General features: G+C 42.5%; 1 protein-coding gene across 5 annotated transcripts in view; it reads right to left on the reverse strand.

The window, feature by feature from the left end:
* Nucleotides 1-16793, reverse strand: part of ARHGAP21 (Rho GTPase activating protein 21) — a 114255-nt gene extending 97462 nt beyond the window's left edge. For 2 of the 5 annotated variants that reach the window (XM_039704673.1, XM_039704664.1), the window contains exon 1: nt 14757-15617. In XM_039704673.1, coding sequence (XP_039560607.1) covers nt 14757-14843 — 87 coding nt within the window. In that variant the 5' untranslated portion in view covers nt 14844-15617. Of the gene's footprint in view, nt 1-14756; nt 15618-16325 lie in introns of those variants that run through there. The other 3 variants (XM_039704649.1, XM_039704640.1, XM_039704630.1) reach the window with 3 other exon arrangements.
* Nucleotides 16794-17027: the final 234 nt, after the last annotated feature.

The raw sequence follows: 17027 nt of genomic DNA on the forward strand, positions 1-17027 counted from the left end.
GATCTCCTCCTACAAGCTCAAGAATGGTCCTTACTAGCGTGCAAAGAATCAAGCAAAGGTGGCAGGAGGCTTGCATGGACAAACAAGAAGATTCTGGCTGAGCTCAGATGAAAATTGGAGTGTACAAGGATCACCAGCATAATCCAGGTGATCCAGAAGAAACAAAGACGCTGTCTGAGCATGCAGCAATAGGGGTTAGGAAAGCCAAAGCCCATGGGAAAGCCAAAACCCACTTCGATTTCCACCTCATACCAGACATGAAAGGCAACAAGAAAGGCTTCCAAAATACAAAGGACAAGAAAGTAGATTTATCCAGAATTAAATAAAACCTACTTAATCAGCCTGATGGCCATTTGTAAAGAATTGACTGGCTTGGTAGATGAGAGTAGCAGGTATTTTTTTACCTGCAGTAAAAAGGTAATTTAATACCTACAGTAGCAGGTATTTTTTATCAGGAGGGTTTTTGACACTGTCTCTTATTAGGTTCTTATGGACAAACTAATGAAGTAAGGGCCAGATAAAGAAGAGGTTATGAACAACAGGAAGAGGTGCAGCTGGAGGCCAAGTATGAAATTAGAAAATGTACAGAAACAAACTGAAATAGAGGAAAGCCCATGTAAGTATCACCACCACCACCCTGAATTTTACTATAAGCACAATCAAACACTGAAACATGTTGCCAAAAAAGCTGTTGAGTCTCCATACTTTTGGTCAAAACCAGCCTAGACACCATCCTGGACAGCCTGCTCCAGTTTACTGTACTGAATGATCTTCAGAAGTGCCTTCCAACCTCAGTAATTCACTGAGACTGCGAAAACTGGTTTTGAGTCTGTGCCCCATATCTTCAGTAGTGAGAAAGCATTTTACAGCAGCTACACAAATTGGAGCCGCAGGCAAATCAGGTTCAGACTATTTTTGGTGAAGTGCTACATTCTACACAAATCCCTAACACCCCCTACCCGTTCATGTCCAATACAGTCTGCAATACCCTCTGCCAACATGCACACAGGACTTTCAGTGTAAGTACAAAAGTGTATCCATTCCTTCTCTGGCTTCAGCAACCACTTTCACAATTATAACATATAATCACATGTGTATATGGAAGGAAGGAGGAAACAGAAGAACGAATTCACCTCAATATTGCTCTCAGAGGCCCAGAAACTCCCAAGTCATAGATCTAACACTGAAGAGAGGCTGCTACAGGTACAGCAGTGGACTCCAGGCAAAATCCTGTGGTAGCTACAGAAAACAAAACCACACCAGGAAGACAAAATTATCTTAAAACAGGTAAAGTCTGTTAATGCTAGAAGGACACACTAGATACAGTGTAATTATACTTTAGTCCATGACTTGCTTTGGAAAGATGCTCATGAATTTCTTTTAGTTTTGCTTTTGGGGTTTTTTTTTAAAATTAAATTTACATTTTGAAAATTCACAACTTGTACTACTTTTAGAACAAAGAGTCTTAGCTGCCTGGCTTTGGAGACATACCTACAACACTTTCAAGTTGCACACATTCAAAAAAGCAGGCCTCATTCTTCACAGATTTCCTTTAAACAGACAAGCTTTCTCACCCTCTAAATTTGACTAAAAATAAAGGAGTTGTACAAAAAGACAAACATTTTGTTCCTGAAACAAATGTATCTACTTCCACTGAGTTTAGCTTCAATATACAGTTATTTTTATGTTCTTTATATTTTTACATTGTGACTTCATATATAACAGCTTGTCAGATTTTCTGTAGCATGTATGGTCTTGCATTATACAAAGAACTAGTATTTTTAGGCTTTTTACTCTAACAAGTGAAGAAATGTCAGTTGCTTGGGATATTTTTACTTAAACCTGACACTGATCTCTCCAAAAGAAGGTTTGAAGAAAGTATACAATTCAAGTTATTTATTTATATCCTAGCACATAATACAAAAAGCAGTCAGCATTAAAGAACAAAATAGGCACAAGTGATTTTGAAAAGAATTAAAGATTTTTTTCAAAGGCTCATTTATTAGAAACACTGATGCAAAGCCTGCTGAAGTCCAGAACCATCTCCAGCTGAAAAGACTTGTACAGGCTATTTATAAAGTATAAATAAATGTAATTTCCCCCCTTTTTAAATATTTTAAATTAGACCAAATGCTTTTTTTCACCGATTATTAACAAAACTTTTATTAAAATAACACAAGATGTCTTCTGACATATTTTTTATCATTTCTGAAATCATCTAATGGAAATCTGCACTTAAGAATAAAAACTAGTCTGGACTTCAACCATTTAAAACAATAAATACAATGGACCTTCTCAGAACTCATTAGAACTCGAAGTACAAAACAGTGTAATGGAAAAATAAAGCCTCTACTGCCACTTTGGAACAGCCATTTGTAAATAAGGTAACAGCAAAAAACAGGCTTGTGAAATAATGTGCACATAGGCCAGAACAGCCGCATTAAGCAGTAAGAATAAATTGGAAGATCCTTCTCTAGTGAGTCATTCCAAAATACAACTAGTTGTATTTCTTTCCCAAATGAGAAGTGTCTTTGCAATAAAGAAATCAAGTTCCACCAAGAACAACTGCGCCATGGGATAAAGAATACAAAGAAGGACAACCATTGTTCCTCATGCCTTCAAAAGGTGAGCAACATTCAGTTCAGGACATATTCTTGTAATCCCAGCTTTTCCACTTACAAAAGTAGGGAAGACTAGAGGCACTTTCCAAGGAATGAAAGCTCAAGGTATCTTGGGTCCTAAGCAGGAAAGAGAAATCTGCCAGACCAGATTATCCAAGTGGGGGAAGTCACCACAGTATTAACTGAATTTAAGGTCAAGTCACTTCCACAAATCCTGGTTTTAATCTCACACATAATGCCCTTCCCTTAACTCATTTGGTAGTATTAATAGTTTGAATTTTTTAAAAATCCAATAATTAAAAAAAGAAAAAACCCAAACAAACCACCGTCCATACAGCAACACACCACCAAAAAACATACCAAACAACCACAAACAAAAAGAAACCCCCACACTAAAACATCATTATTCACTTTTTTTGGTACTATCCAAAATAAGATGATTGTGGTGTTCGTGCTTCACCCCCCTCACAGCAGACACAGAACCTAACATAGACAATAATCTGGTTTCCAAACTTCAGATTCCCATTGTGAACTGCAAAGAAGCTTACAGACAACCATTACATCACTTACTGATGTTGCATCATCCAAACTTTAAGCCACTGAATGCTGGCCATGAAATGTATAAAGGCTAACATGCTGAGGGACTTGCAAGGGGAGAATCTTTTTCCCAAATAAACTCACACGGGGATAGTGTGAAAAACAGGCATTACTGAATTCTTAACTGAATACAAGATTTTTTCCTAAGTTTATCCAAGTCTACAATTTAAATAAAACAAGGAAAAAATTATTCTCCACAGACAAACTTACCAGTGAGGACTGTTTACCCTGAACACGCCTTGCTGAGTAACTGTCTAATATTACCACTGTCTCTACTCACTTGCATTAAAGAATTTAGTTTCTCAGTTGTGAATCACTGATTACAAGACCAGAAACCATCTTAGCCACAAATGCCTTTTAACATTTGAGATCTAGCTTTAAAAATAGTTTTTGGGGGTGGAGGTTATTTGTCTACCCACCCACAAAAGGCAAAAATCCCAACTCAACAAAACTATTTTTGTGGCCATCTCATTTCTCAGTTGTTTAGGTAGAAGTTTACCTTTTCTTATCTTACCTTCTGGATAACTGATTTTCAGGACTTGTGATGGGGAGAAGTTTCATTTTGCCAGATGGATCTGCTCCCTCCAGTCCTTTCCCTATCCCTACATCACCCAGTCTCACTCCTTTTTGAGCTATGTAGCTTGCTGTGTAGCCTCTAAAAGTGCCATTTCCTTCCCTTAAGCTGTAGAAATAAGAGTTAAAGAGGAGTAATTATTCCACAGCAAACAGAAATCCCAGCAGCATCACTCACCACAAAAGGAGAAAGGAGTTTTCCAATAGGATCTAAGTGGTTTACTGCGTTTGCTGCTGCAATAAGATCTGGAATCAAAAATTAAGTCCTGCAATGTAATGCAGACCACTAAGAAGGTGGCACAGAAAACTATTCCACAGGCAAAAAAAGCACTTGTCTGACTGCAAACAAGTAGAAAAGAAATGAAAATACGACAGCATATGTAATTTGTGTGTACAATCCCCAATCACCTTGAGCTCTCTTTCATCTGGGAGGGGGGATGGAGAAGAGATGGAGTGAACACAAAAGCAGGCAATGGTTTATTTCATTTAGCTTATTAAAACTGGAGAACATTAGACCCATATGATGCAACAACTTTAACAAAACCAAGTAAAACCAAAGACATAAGTTTGCTATCTTCAAGAAGCAAAAATAGGCCCAGTTCTGAATATTTTAAAAACTCCATTTCCTGTTCCTGATCACCAACAGCTGCCTTGTTTCATCAGGCTTGGTACAGAACCTCCTGAAAGCAGAAGGAATCCTGATGAGCTATTATGGAATCAACACTGTAGCATGTAAGAACACCTGTAGATCAGATCGAAGATCCGACTATAAGAGTGACCAAATGCTGATAGCTGTGAATAACTAGGAAAGAACACAAAACCAAGCATCACTAGATTATCCTCCCAACTTTAATTATTCATAAATCCATAATTCATTCCACTACAATGGTACCAAGTAATTCTAAAAGCACTGCTCTTTCAAAAATATATCCAGGCTACACACATGCTTTTAGCTTTCAAAACATTAAGGTGCAGAGTAACAAGTTTAATTAATTTTTATGCAAAGGACCATCTCCTTTTGCTTGATCTCACCCCAAGTTCTTGGTGCAGATAGTAAAGAGCTGATCCATTCTTCTCAGTAAAGAGCTGAGAAATTCAAGATGAAGACGGAGAAAGCTACAACATCTCAACATCACGTGTCTCTAGTCTCCTCTTTCCCAAACTGCCAAGTTTTGATAAAGACACAACTCCATCTATTCAATTATCATAGTTAGTCTTTCTCCACAACTTTTCCTGCCCTACTATATTGTTTCTGAGATGGGGAAAAATTAAGAGAGATGGGACCCAGACACATCAGCTCCAAGTGTACTATGGATTTATATACTGAGGCATAACAGAGAACATGTCCAAAATTATTAGGAAATGGATGACAATTTACTCTCTTGAACAACACCAAGCATTAGGGTGCTATTTAATCCTTGGAGTTACCTGCCAGAACATTTAATATTTCACCCATGAGCTCCTGGTTAATCATTACCTCTCAGTATTTTCTATGTGACATAATACTTGGACACTTAGGCACATTTTACATCAACAAGAGCTGAAGAAAGTCCTTCAGCATTTCTGCACAGACAATTCATCTTCACTAATTTGAATAACTGTCAGCAGGCAAAAGTTCTCTACAAAGAAAAATAACAAAAGAAGCACTTTTACCTCTCCATTGCCATTAAATTCATGAAAACAGCAGTTACCAGATCTGTTTAGATATACAGCTGAATCATAGCCTCAGCCACAGTGCAAATGGAGAGAAAATTACTCAAAAACATCTACAGTTTTGAACTCACAAAAAAAACCAACACCTAAAGGGCATGGGCTACAAAATGCTACTTGTATTGGCCAGCTTCCATTATACAACATGACATTTCATAACATTTCATGCAGAAAAAGCCCTTTGTTGCACAGACTCAGCTACAAGGGCCATTTTGGTTCTGTATGCAGTATGTTTTAAAAGCGGGAATACTACTTCTCATGTTTTAAAAAAATTAAAATGCCATCAAAAGAGATGCAATCAATGAGCTTGTAAGATCACCTCCGTGACACAAGGATCAGAATACCAGCTTGCCAAACTACTTACTGATACTGAATTACTCAGCATCTGATTCAGATACACAGACTGCAGCAAATACTGAAGGTTGTTCATGTTCACTTGTTTCACTCTTCCAAATTCCATATTATTGGTAATTTGGCAAGATGGGAAACTTTAATACCCTCAGAGCAGCACACAAGCCATTCATTCTTTTTTCCTTATGAAAAGAAAGATCGTGTTTTAATCCCACCTCAGAAGCAACTCCAAAGCAACTTATCCAACATATTTTAAAATATAACTACAGCATACAGAAAGCGTGAGACTGTACGTAGACAGCGCCATACAAAAACAATGTAAGTACAGAGAATGGAGCAGAAGGCCTGAAAAATTACCACAAAAACTGATTACTCCAGGCAAAGTTTACTTACTCACCTTTTACCATGATGATTGAGGATAATAAAATTTTTAAAAGCATGCAAGAAGGAACAAGTCAGATTTTGCAGCCATTGATGAGTAAGAAATGTTTGCAGCTATACATGGGAATGCTTTTCACTGGAGTCACAGGCTCTCTATTAAAGCTGCATCAAAATTAGAAGAAAAGCACAACAACAAAGCATGAAGTGCAATGGGACAGCTTGTTCCATGAAAACTGCAGCATTTATTTTGTAGATAACCCTAAACAGATTTTTGTCCTACAAAAAACAGGTCAGAACCCACAGGTAAGAAGAGTCACTTGCTTGAGGAGCACATACTAGATATGCTGCTTCTTCTGCTGGACAAAACAAGACAAGAAAATGTTTCAGTTCTCTATTCTTGCATCAAAAGGATATTTTGATAGCTATGTATACTCCTGCAAATGCTGACTGACCTCTAGCCCTCTTAAATGTTATGGAACCGAGGACATAGACATTTAAACATGCCTAAACCACCACAGACTTTAATGAAAGAATTGTATTAAAGTATCTGTCAAGCTTCTTAGGAAATCAATATCTTCCACATTCTATTACATCTGGACAGACCTGAACAAGTGATAATGTTGTATTTTTCTCAAAAGTACCTGGAATTGTGTTATGTTTGAAATCCATATGACTTTAGCTCCATAAACAAGTTTTTGAACAACACCTCTCCTTGTGCAGTTTTCCAATATAAAACTGCAACTTAAGCTGTAGACTGAGCTCCGTTTTAGTTTTCAAAATTGAGTAGTTCACCTCAATGCTGTGAATGTATCACTGAGCAGACTGTACCTACATCACAAGCCAAGTGATCTGTAAGGGATTCTTGAGAGTTTAAAAGATTCTCTTTTACCTCACCCATGGACAGAACAACTTGCATGCAAGACCCCTATTCACCTCGAAGTCTTAAATCTCATCAGCATTTGAATCTTAGTCCTTTCTGCCCCTGGACTTAGACTAAGAGAATTACACAGATATATTCAACACTAACATTTAAGATAATCATGGACAGAACAAGTTGCATCCAAGACCCCTATTCACCTCAAAGTTTTAAATCTCATCAGCATTTGAATCTTAGTCCTTTCTGCCCCTGGACTTAGACTAAGAGAATTACACAGATATATTCAACACTAACATTTAAGATAATTTAAGAAGCTTTGATTTTTTTTAAACCTTTTTTATTACGAGAATTACACAGATACATTCAACACTAACTTATTTAAGATAATTTAAGAAGCTTTGATTTTTTTAAACCTTTTTTATTACAGGATTGTTCACTCTCTTATATCTTGAACTTCGCAACACAAAAAGCCCTAAATATTTAGATTAAAAACTTAACTAGAAGAGAACAAAATACAGTCCTTTAAAGGGTGGGTGGATTGCAATGAAGTTTTAATAAGAAATAGTATTTCATCAAAGTGTAAAAAGATATACATACATACAAATAGGAGGGCATACTGCCATTTACATTAAGTACAATTAAAAAAAACAAAAACTCCCAAAAACAACCACAAACCCCACAAAGCAGCCAACTATAAAAACCAAAAACCCACAGCAAACAAAAACTGAAATCCCCTCACAACTTCAGGTTTCTCTTTTCGACCTATTTGTACCAACTGCAACTGTTACTCAGAAGCATTTAAAATTTCTCTCCTCAGTTTATAAGGTTTTCTATTAATTTATTGTCCCTGGCCCTTCAAATAGATAAATATAAACCTCAACATTTAAAATATGGAAGATTGTGTCATCCAGCCAATTTAGTGATGCCAGTGCAAGATTATTCCCTACAGCATATTTGCTAGTGCTTAATGCAGTCCATACTGTGTGTCCTAACACATTATGCAAATGCCAGACACATGAAAGAAAATGTCGATCTCAGAGTGCCCCCCTCCACCAACAGACAATCTGTAATTAGCCATATCCTCTAAGGAGGCACCTCATTCACTCTCACCAAAGCAGCAGCTGCTGGCACATGGAAATAAAGAAACTGAGAACAAAAATAAGCCTACTACCTACACTCCCAAAGGTGCATACTCAGAATTGCAAGCCAGAGTCAAAATCTAAACAGCTGTTTGTGTTTTTCCAGAGTGCCCACACAGAACCTCTCATGCCCAGCACCCAATATTTACTAATGGGATTTGTATCAGGCTCTCTCAAACAGGCTATAGAGGGCTGCAGCAACAGATCCCAAGGCTTCACTAAAATACTTATCTACAAGTTCTCAGTGCAAAAATCTAGAACAGAAAATATAAAGCAGCAACACTTTCTGCGGATCACAATTCCCTGGCATACAGAACAGGGTACACCAATTCAGAAAAATGCAGTTCTAGGCCCCCAGCACAGAGATGCAGAGAACAAAGCATACAGTTGTGCCTCATCTTTACCATCCCATTCCCAAGTGATCCAATCACTAAACTCCAGTATCACCTCCCCAGAAGAGTTTTCTTCAAAACCAACAGCAGTCATCAAACAGTAAATTCAGAAAATTGTTTCAATGTTACCAAAGTAAACAACAAAACAGGGAGAGCCAGAGTTCCCATCTAACTAGTGTAAATGAAGAATGCACTTCACCATGTTTTAAAAAAGAAACAAAAACAAAAACCAAAACCCATATCAAAGAAAAACAAACACCCAACAAAAAGAAAAAACACACCACAGACGAAGTCGTCCCATTAAATAACCTTTATGTACCCAGGAACTGTATGCATAAAACAGCTTAATCCCACCTTGCAACTCCAAGATTATGCACTTTGAGGTTTACAAGATGTGTCAGGCCTCTGATACGAACACAATCAAAGCCTGTTTGATGTCATTGCTCCTACCCACTGTACTTCTACTGTGTGTGCCTACTACTGGGTGATGGGCAAAAAATACCATGGAGTGTCTTTGCAAAAAAAATAAAAATTACAAAGCATAAGAAGGATTTGAACAGCAGAAAAACACAGCATTTACAATAATCTACATTTCGTATTATAAACAGGCAAAGTGTTGCAATATTTCTGTAGAAAGAAATCAATCTGACCAGACAGCATAACTCACATCCACTATCTGAATACTATGCTTAGCATAACATATTTTTAGTATATATCCATTATCTATTGTGGCAAGCAGACAAACACCTCCTCTGTAGCAAGGCCCTAAATTCAAGGTTTTGACGAGATCATAGGCTCTGACAGCTTCCACAATCATGGAATTGTATCTAACAGCCCACCAGACTGATGTCTGGAGTACTGTCAATTCTGATTGTTTCAAAGTGGTTTAGAAGCCTCAACATTTACACCAGACTAACTCATGCTTTTTTAAAAACAATGACTCCTGTTAACCACAATACATAAATCTTGTTTTCATTTAACATCATTGCGTAATCTTTTATATCTGCTTCCTATTCTAGGCAATTTAGCATACAAACAACTGCAAGGAAGAACAGCATACAACCTCTGAATGCTAGAAAATTTCAATTTTTTCTTCCATTGGTTATCAGAGAAAAAATCCAAAACAGCAGCTACAAAGCACCAGTAGATATTCCTAACAGCTTAGCCTAACACTGTTACTTAAGACTTCCTTGGAAAGATTTTTTTTTCTCTTAGTAAAGCTCACAGGCTGTACAAGTTTATAATATAATCATCATTTACACAGACACATATGTATGTAGTCAGAATTAAAGAAAAATATACCAGCTTTTACTCTTTTCAGAGCCCATACTGTTCAGTCATGATTTGGTTATCCACCTACATAAAGATGTTTTCAAAGACACAAGAAGGAAAAAATCACAAATGCATACAAGTGAGTGAGATTAATAGCTCCTCTTCCCCAACTGTTCTCTCAATTGTTTTTGCATGTAAGTAAATACAAATTACATTAAATAATATGTCTGAAGTAGATGTTATTTTTGCATCTTAATAAAAATCACTAAAAACAGCTTATACAGATAAAGTCAACTTAGTGCTTTGATGGTTGTCAAACCTGTTAAAGAAACAAGTTCAGTTGTTTAATGCATATACTGCATGCAGTAAGAGCAGTTATTTCATGTGGACACGGTTCAAGATACTTTCAGTCCATTGCATTTCTCTTGTAAAAGTTTTTTTTTTTCAGACAACTATACCAAGGTGGTACAACCAACTAAGCTGTATAACTGGAAAGCAAGAAGTCACTGCAGAAAACACATTAAAAGCAGCTACATTAGAAGACAGATACCTTCATTTTCTTGAAGAAACTGCTTCCTGCTTCATATTCTAACTTAGCAAATACATAACATTTCTCCATGGAAGAGGTCCATGTTTTGTCAAATTATCCTAGGCTTATGCTGACATAAATCAGAGCAGAAGTCAGCATTATGCTTGCATGATTAAACAGGATTTGACTCAAGCTTTTTGAACAGCTGCAACCAAAACACCAGGTAAGGCTGGTATTTATACTGAATTTATTAAATGGAAGCTTTGTGCAGAATTCTCTATCACCCTAAGTGATGTATACTTTTAACAATCAGTATTGTGTACTATTTGACACACAAAATTTTATAAATGGATTTTTCTAATTCTCATTCTTTAACATTATGATTAAACCTTCCAGCCTCTGAGTATCAGGCATAGAAAAAGCATCAATACCCAACAACACAGAGTTCCAGAACAGTTCACATGTTTACAGGCACAATTACAGAAAGACTGACATTCTGTTCTGACAGCAGAGAGCCGTAACACCTGGCAGTCACCACTTGAAATTTACCAATGTCATCCCAACTGGGTTGTTAAAATAGTAAACGATCTATTCATTATTGTTAGCGAGAAGGCAAATGATTTTCTATTTTTAGTGCCATCATTGCCCTTCTCTAGTTCCTGACCCCAGCACATGCTTGTCTTCAGTTTACGCAGTTGCACTCTTTCTGATAAGGTGTAGGAGTAAGAATATTGTGAGTTTTCTTCTTCTCTGAATTGATCAGTTGTGATTACAAAGCAAGTACTGATCAACTTCTTTTTTTTTTTTTTTTACAGAAGTCTTTGGAAATGACTTTCCTAACTTTCTACAAACACAGAAGCTATTGGGAATCACTGAAGACTGTTCACTATTCCTAACAACTCTTCTGTTAAGCAAAACAAAAATATGTAACTAAACCAAAAGAAAACGTCTTAATAAAATTATTTGATAAAGTATTTTTAGTATTCATTTTATTATTCATAAACTGAGGAAATGGTATTGTTAAGAATTAAAATTTAGCTTTTAAGGCCACACACACTGTGCTTAATATTTTCTTAAATCTGCATTTAATATTAGAATGTACTTTTAATACAGATTAACAGTAAACTACACCACAAAGAGACACAGCACTTCTTTAAACACAAAACAGTAGGAACAGAAAAGCAAAAAAAATAAAGCATTTTTTGCTGTGCCTTTCTAGGCAAAGGATGGGAAATTAAATTTCCACTAACGAAGGCACCAGTTCCAGCCTTGAATGTGGACAGGCCTCTAGGTGGGATGTTGTGACTGAAGCAGTACTGCCTGTACCTCAGCAGGGCTTAAACTCTCCAGCAAAATACTGCTACAACCTGACAGAACAGAGATAGCCAACGCTTATTAATCTAAAAGCCAGGAAGAACATGCTCTCACTTATCTGTCCTTACGAACATAAGCCCAGCAATTCTTCCATTTGTAAACGTGTGTCAGATTTCAAACAGAATGGCAAACAGCCCTGAGAGTCCCCAGCCCTCTCTGCCAGCTCCCCCAGGAGCCCAGAATACGTGACCTGTCCTTTGAGCAGGCGCTCCATGTTCAGACGGAGCCTGCAAGCCTGAATGTGCAATCTTTGTTCGCAACAATCCTTTCAGTCAAGGGGCTCTGTGCTCAGAAAGACCACCAGGTACAGCGTCAAGTCAAAGGGAAAACACAAAAAAAAAATTTAAGTGAAAATAAAAATAGAAAACATAGCAAGGCGTGACCAAACAGAACTTAATATCAGAGTAGGCAGGCGTCCAAAACAAAACACAATTAATCAACCAACATACATGGTATCCAGAGGACGCAAATCGCATGTCCTCTATTCTCCTACCTGCGTACACAAAGACCCACAGAAGCACCACTTCTCAGTCAAACATTCCCTTTCTTAGTCTGACCACTGACCTTGAAGACAGAGCACAAGTTTTTCAGTTCTTGCTCAAACCTTGATGGCTACAGTTGTGCATTTCCAAAAACTTAAACTGATTGAAAGTCTTAATTTCTGCTGCAACTCCCTTGACTGTGGTGAACAACAGCTATGCCTGCAGAGTCTTCCTCATGACAGCCTGCTGTGTATATATCTACACCTAAGCATTAAATGTATATTACTTAATTACTGCATTATAATGCAAACACCATATGGGATCCAGTGTCCCAAAACCATAAATCATTTCCCAAAATTGCTAATCCCTTGCACATCAGTATTAAGTACTATAAACTCCTGCCAATTGCAGCATTTTTTTTGAAACCTGAAGTCCCTTTTTATAGTAATTGTTTTTCATTAAAGGTGTTTTCTGATCTTTTAAACAGAAAAGCCATTCTTACTGTTCAATACAAACATGAGAGATTTCAATTAAAGGGATTTGTTCACATATAGCACATGAAGCACTGTACAGTAACTATCACATCAAACAGAGCAGATGTCAAGCCATAAATTCTCACTCTCTGGGCATTTTACACAAATCTGTGAGAAAAAAGCTGTAAGAAAATAAATTGAACTTTAAAACGTGCAGCAATATTACACGAAGGCAGCTGAGAACGCACTGCAACCTTGATCAGACATTCACCAGGGCTGTCTAAGTTCAAGCGAAGATTACATCAGGCCTGCTGTGATTAAGGCAATCACAGGTCCCAGCGCATGTTTTCTACCAGTTACATTTTAACTCCAACATGTAAGTACCTGGCAAAACAACAGGCAGCGCAGTCCATTTTGCAATTCCACGCCTATTAGTAGTCCCCAATTAGACAGCTTTAACACGATGAGCTCCAGTAGTGCCACAGGCCTTGTTAAGGCTTACCGCCACAGGGAGAGGTAGATTATGACAGGGGCCAGTGCCAAAGACCAGAAGTTTCAATGTTACAGAATTAAAAAGTAGATATTAATTTTTACCCTTACACATGCAGTTTTCTCCTCCTTCCCACACACCCTGAACAGTACTGAAGAACAGGTTCTCCAAACATGGCACTGTTTTTCAGCTGTATTTTATCACAAAGTCTTAACATCTTCTGTGTTCTTACTTAAAACTGATTTTATCCTCACCTAACCCACCTGGCCTTAAGAGACTGTGGGAACGTCTTAATTGAGGCGACAGCAGAAAGGAAAATCCTACAATGCCATATGTGACACTTCCAAACCAAGGCAAAAGGGTGAATTCAAGATAGCAGTAAACTAAAACTCATGTCCTAAGGAAAAAAAAACAAAATCACACAAAATAAAAAACCACAACCAAACCCAAAAATCACCCACACTTTTAAATTACAGTCCTGTATGCCTAAAAATCACTCAGTTGTATTTCAACTTCAGCAAACAAAAGGGGGGATATCTACATAAAGGGCATATATTTCACAGCCCTGTGTGGATTTAAATCGGCATTTTCTTCAGCACAACATACATACTCTAATTTTGAGAGATACAAAATCAAGTTTGCCTTTGTAAGTAAAGTTTAAGACAAATCTGAAAACAAGTCTACTGAAGCTGTTAAATGTACTTTGTTGAATCTAAAGTTAATAGTTCTTTCAGAGACATTACCATTAATAGGGAGCACAGAAAAATCAGACACGCTTCTGTGTTAAAAACTTTGTCCTGCAAGTCAAAACATGCAATGGTGCCACCATAGGGCATGCTATTAAGTTTCTGAACTAAACACACAGAGGATCGTTCCAGCAACAAATGCTGTGGATAGAAATATCTTTAATATAAGCGGCTACGGACAGACAGGAAAGTGGCAAGCACTGGGTACAAGCAGAGAGAGGCCAGACCCTTATTTCTACTGAAAACCACCACGCTAGAAGTGTGACAGGCACGAAGCCGTACTCCTGAGCGCTCAGCGAAGCGCTCCTCCAGGACGGGCAGGTTGGGCGTGGGAGCGACACGCCACGCTCTGCCCGCGGGGCCGGGGGGGCGAGAGGCCCAAGGGGCGGCCCCGGGGAAACCTCCGTCCCGAGGGCGAGGGCGGCGGCGGCTCCGCGGGGCGGGAAGCTGAGCCGCCGCCCGGCCCGTGAGGCAACCAAGGCGCCGCCGCCTCCCGGCCCGGGAGCGGTGCCCCGAGTGCGCGGCGAGCGCTCGGCCGGGCGGCTGCCTCCCCTCCGCTGCCGGGGAACCGCACCACTCCCAGCGTCCAACTCCCAGCAACTCCGGGGCGGGCGGGCAGGAAGAGTGGGAGGGAGGGAGAGCGGGAGGGAGCGGCCATTAAGCCCGCTCCAGCCAAGCCGTTCCCCGCGGCGGGAGGTGGCCGCCCGGCCCGGCCCGGCCCGCGCCCCGCCCGTCCCTGCCGTTCCTACCTGGCCGCCGGCACCGCTGCCGCCGCCCGGGGGGGGCTCGTTGTCTCCATCTCCGTCGGGTGGCCCCGCTGCCCACCGGGTCGCCATTATTTCATTCCCGGTTACAAAGGAGGCGCAAATCCTCTGGAGCCCACATCGGGGAAGGGAAGGGACGGGAGGAGGGAACCAACGCCGGAGCCAGTCGCGCACACCAGGCGAGGCTCGGCCAGCCCAGCCCCGCCGCCGGGGGACGGGTCGGCCCCTTCACGCGGTTGCCATAGGGAACAGCACCGGAACGACCCTGGGCTTCAGCTACGCTCCCCGGCTGCTGCCTTCATGGCTGGAGGAGGAGAGAGAGCAGATGTGTCAGTCCTCGGCGCGGGGACGCCGCCGCCTCCGCCGCCCGTCCCTTGTTAGGCTAATTGCACCCACTCCGTCATCTTCCTCTTCCTCCGGCTCCTCCTATCCAGAGCCCCAGCCGCGGGGAGGAGAGGGCAAGCGGGGAGAGGCGGGAGGTGTCCGCTCCTTCCTACTTCACTACACGCCGCCGGAGGGAGCGAGGACGGAGCAGCGCTGTCCGGGCAGCCCCGGCCGGCAGGGGCGGTAGGGCCGCTCCCCGCCTCGGCCCAGCCGAACTTTGATCAACTGGTGGACGAGGAGGACGGGACCGGGGGCCGAGGGGCCGCTCGCTCTCCGGGCCGGGCGGAAGCCGCCGCCAGCTCACGAATCCCGCCCCGCTTGTATCCAGCGGCGTGCTGGGGTGGGGGGCGGCAGCAGAAAGCGCACAAACCCCGATGAAGAAGTGGCAACAAAAGACCCCTCCGACAGCAGCGAGGCCGTGCCGAGCTTTTGTCTCTTACGCGGGTCTGCCCCGCTCGCAGGCCGCTCCCTCCCCCCGTCTACGTAGCCGGAGCCGTTCGCGATCAGACCACCGCGCCCCACGCCCCGCCCGCGCCCCTCCCTCGGGCCTCCCCCCGCACAGACGTTGCTTCGCTTCGACAGCGGCAGCCGGCGGCCGCTGCGGCCCCGCCGGCGGCAATTAGGGCGTCTCGGCGCTGGGGCCATCGCTCCGCGCCAGCTGCGCCCCCCCGGGCTCCTCCCAGGGCTCTCCCGGCTACCTGGGTACTGGCCCGGGTTGGGCGACGGGGGGAGCAGCGGAGAACTCCAGCTAGCACCCTCCCGAAGGCACTGGGCTGTGCGCGGCTGTGCCGCCTCGCCTGTGCCGCCCACCGCGATCGCTTCCCCGGGCACGGCCCCCTTTCTGTCCCGACCCATTACAGCCCATCTCCGGGCAGGCCCCGGGGCCGTCCCAGCGCCGCAGCCGCAGGCGGCCCCCGCCCTGACAAAAACGGGAGACCATCGCCCCCAGCCCGCCGGGCCGGCAACGCGACCCCGCGAAGGGCGGCGGCGGCGCCGCCTCACGGCCCCCCAGCCGGCCCCGCTTCCTTGGCAGCCCGCGGGGCTCCTGCTCTGCCCCCGGCCCGCCGTTCCCGATGCTGGCGGCTCCCGCTGCCTCTGCTGATGGGGGAGCATGTCCCCTTCCCTTGCCTCCCGACTGGCGGTTTCTCTTCCCTCTAAAAATGCACCCACCTTCTCAGACGACACCGCGAGGGCAGGAACTGGCTGCCGGCTGCCGTCCAGGGCACCCGCCCTGCGCCCGGGGAGCGCGGAGCCCTGCCGGCCCCCGCCCGCCAGCGCGGCCTGGGGCGGCGGCGTTTGCTGCCGCTTCCCTGGGCGTTTTCGTGGTGATCACACGGCAGCGATCTCAGACTTTCCGCCCTAACGCAGCATTTGGTACTTCTGCCGCCAGCTCCACCTGCACCTGGCTTCGGGAGGACCGAGACCGCCACCGCCTCTCGGCTGGCTTTGGACGGTCTCGGCCGAAGCCGCCCCTGAGCCCGTGGCGGGGGGGCGAACTTGGTTTTGTTGTAGCCGCGAAGGCGGTAAATGCAGGCGTTTTCTCTACTTTGTCATCATCGGAGTGTGTGATTTGAAATTTCGGTTTTTAGGATTGTGTTTTCCAGCCTGGAGCTTGGACGAGTAAGGTCTCTATGTCAGGGAACAAAGAAAAACAAAGCATTTGGAAGAATTGGTAAGGAATTGAGTGAAACGAAGGATTGTGTCTTGTTTGTGTTCTGAAAACAATAGTAATGTTTTGGTTTGTGGTTTTTAAAATGTACTACCCTTGCCCATAACATTGCAATCGCTGAAAAGAGGTGCCTTTCCTGGTTATCCATCAGCAACTTGCTGATGTTGTCAGCAGGGATGAATCCTGGTATCCAGAGAACTGAG

Source organism: Passer montanus, unplaced genomic scaffold, assembly GCF_014805655.1.
Source record: "Passer montanus isolate IOZ18808 unplaced genomic scaffold, ASM1480565v1 scaffold10, whole genome shotgun sequence".
NCBI lineage: Eukaryota > Metazoa > Chordata > Aves > Passeriformes > Passeridae > Passer > Passer montanus.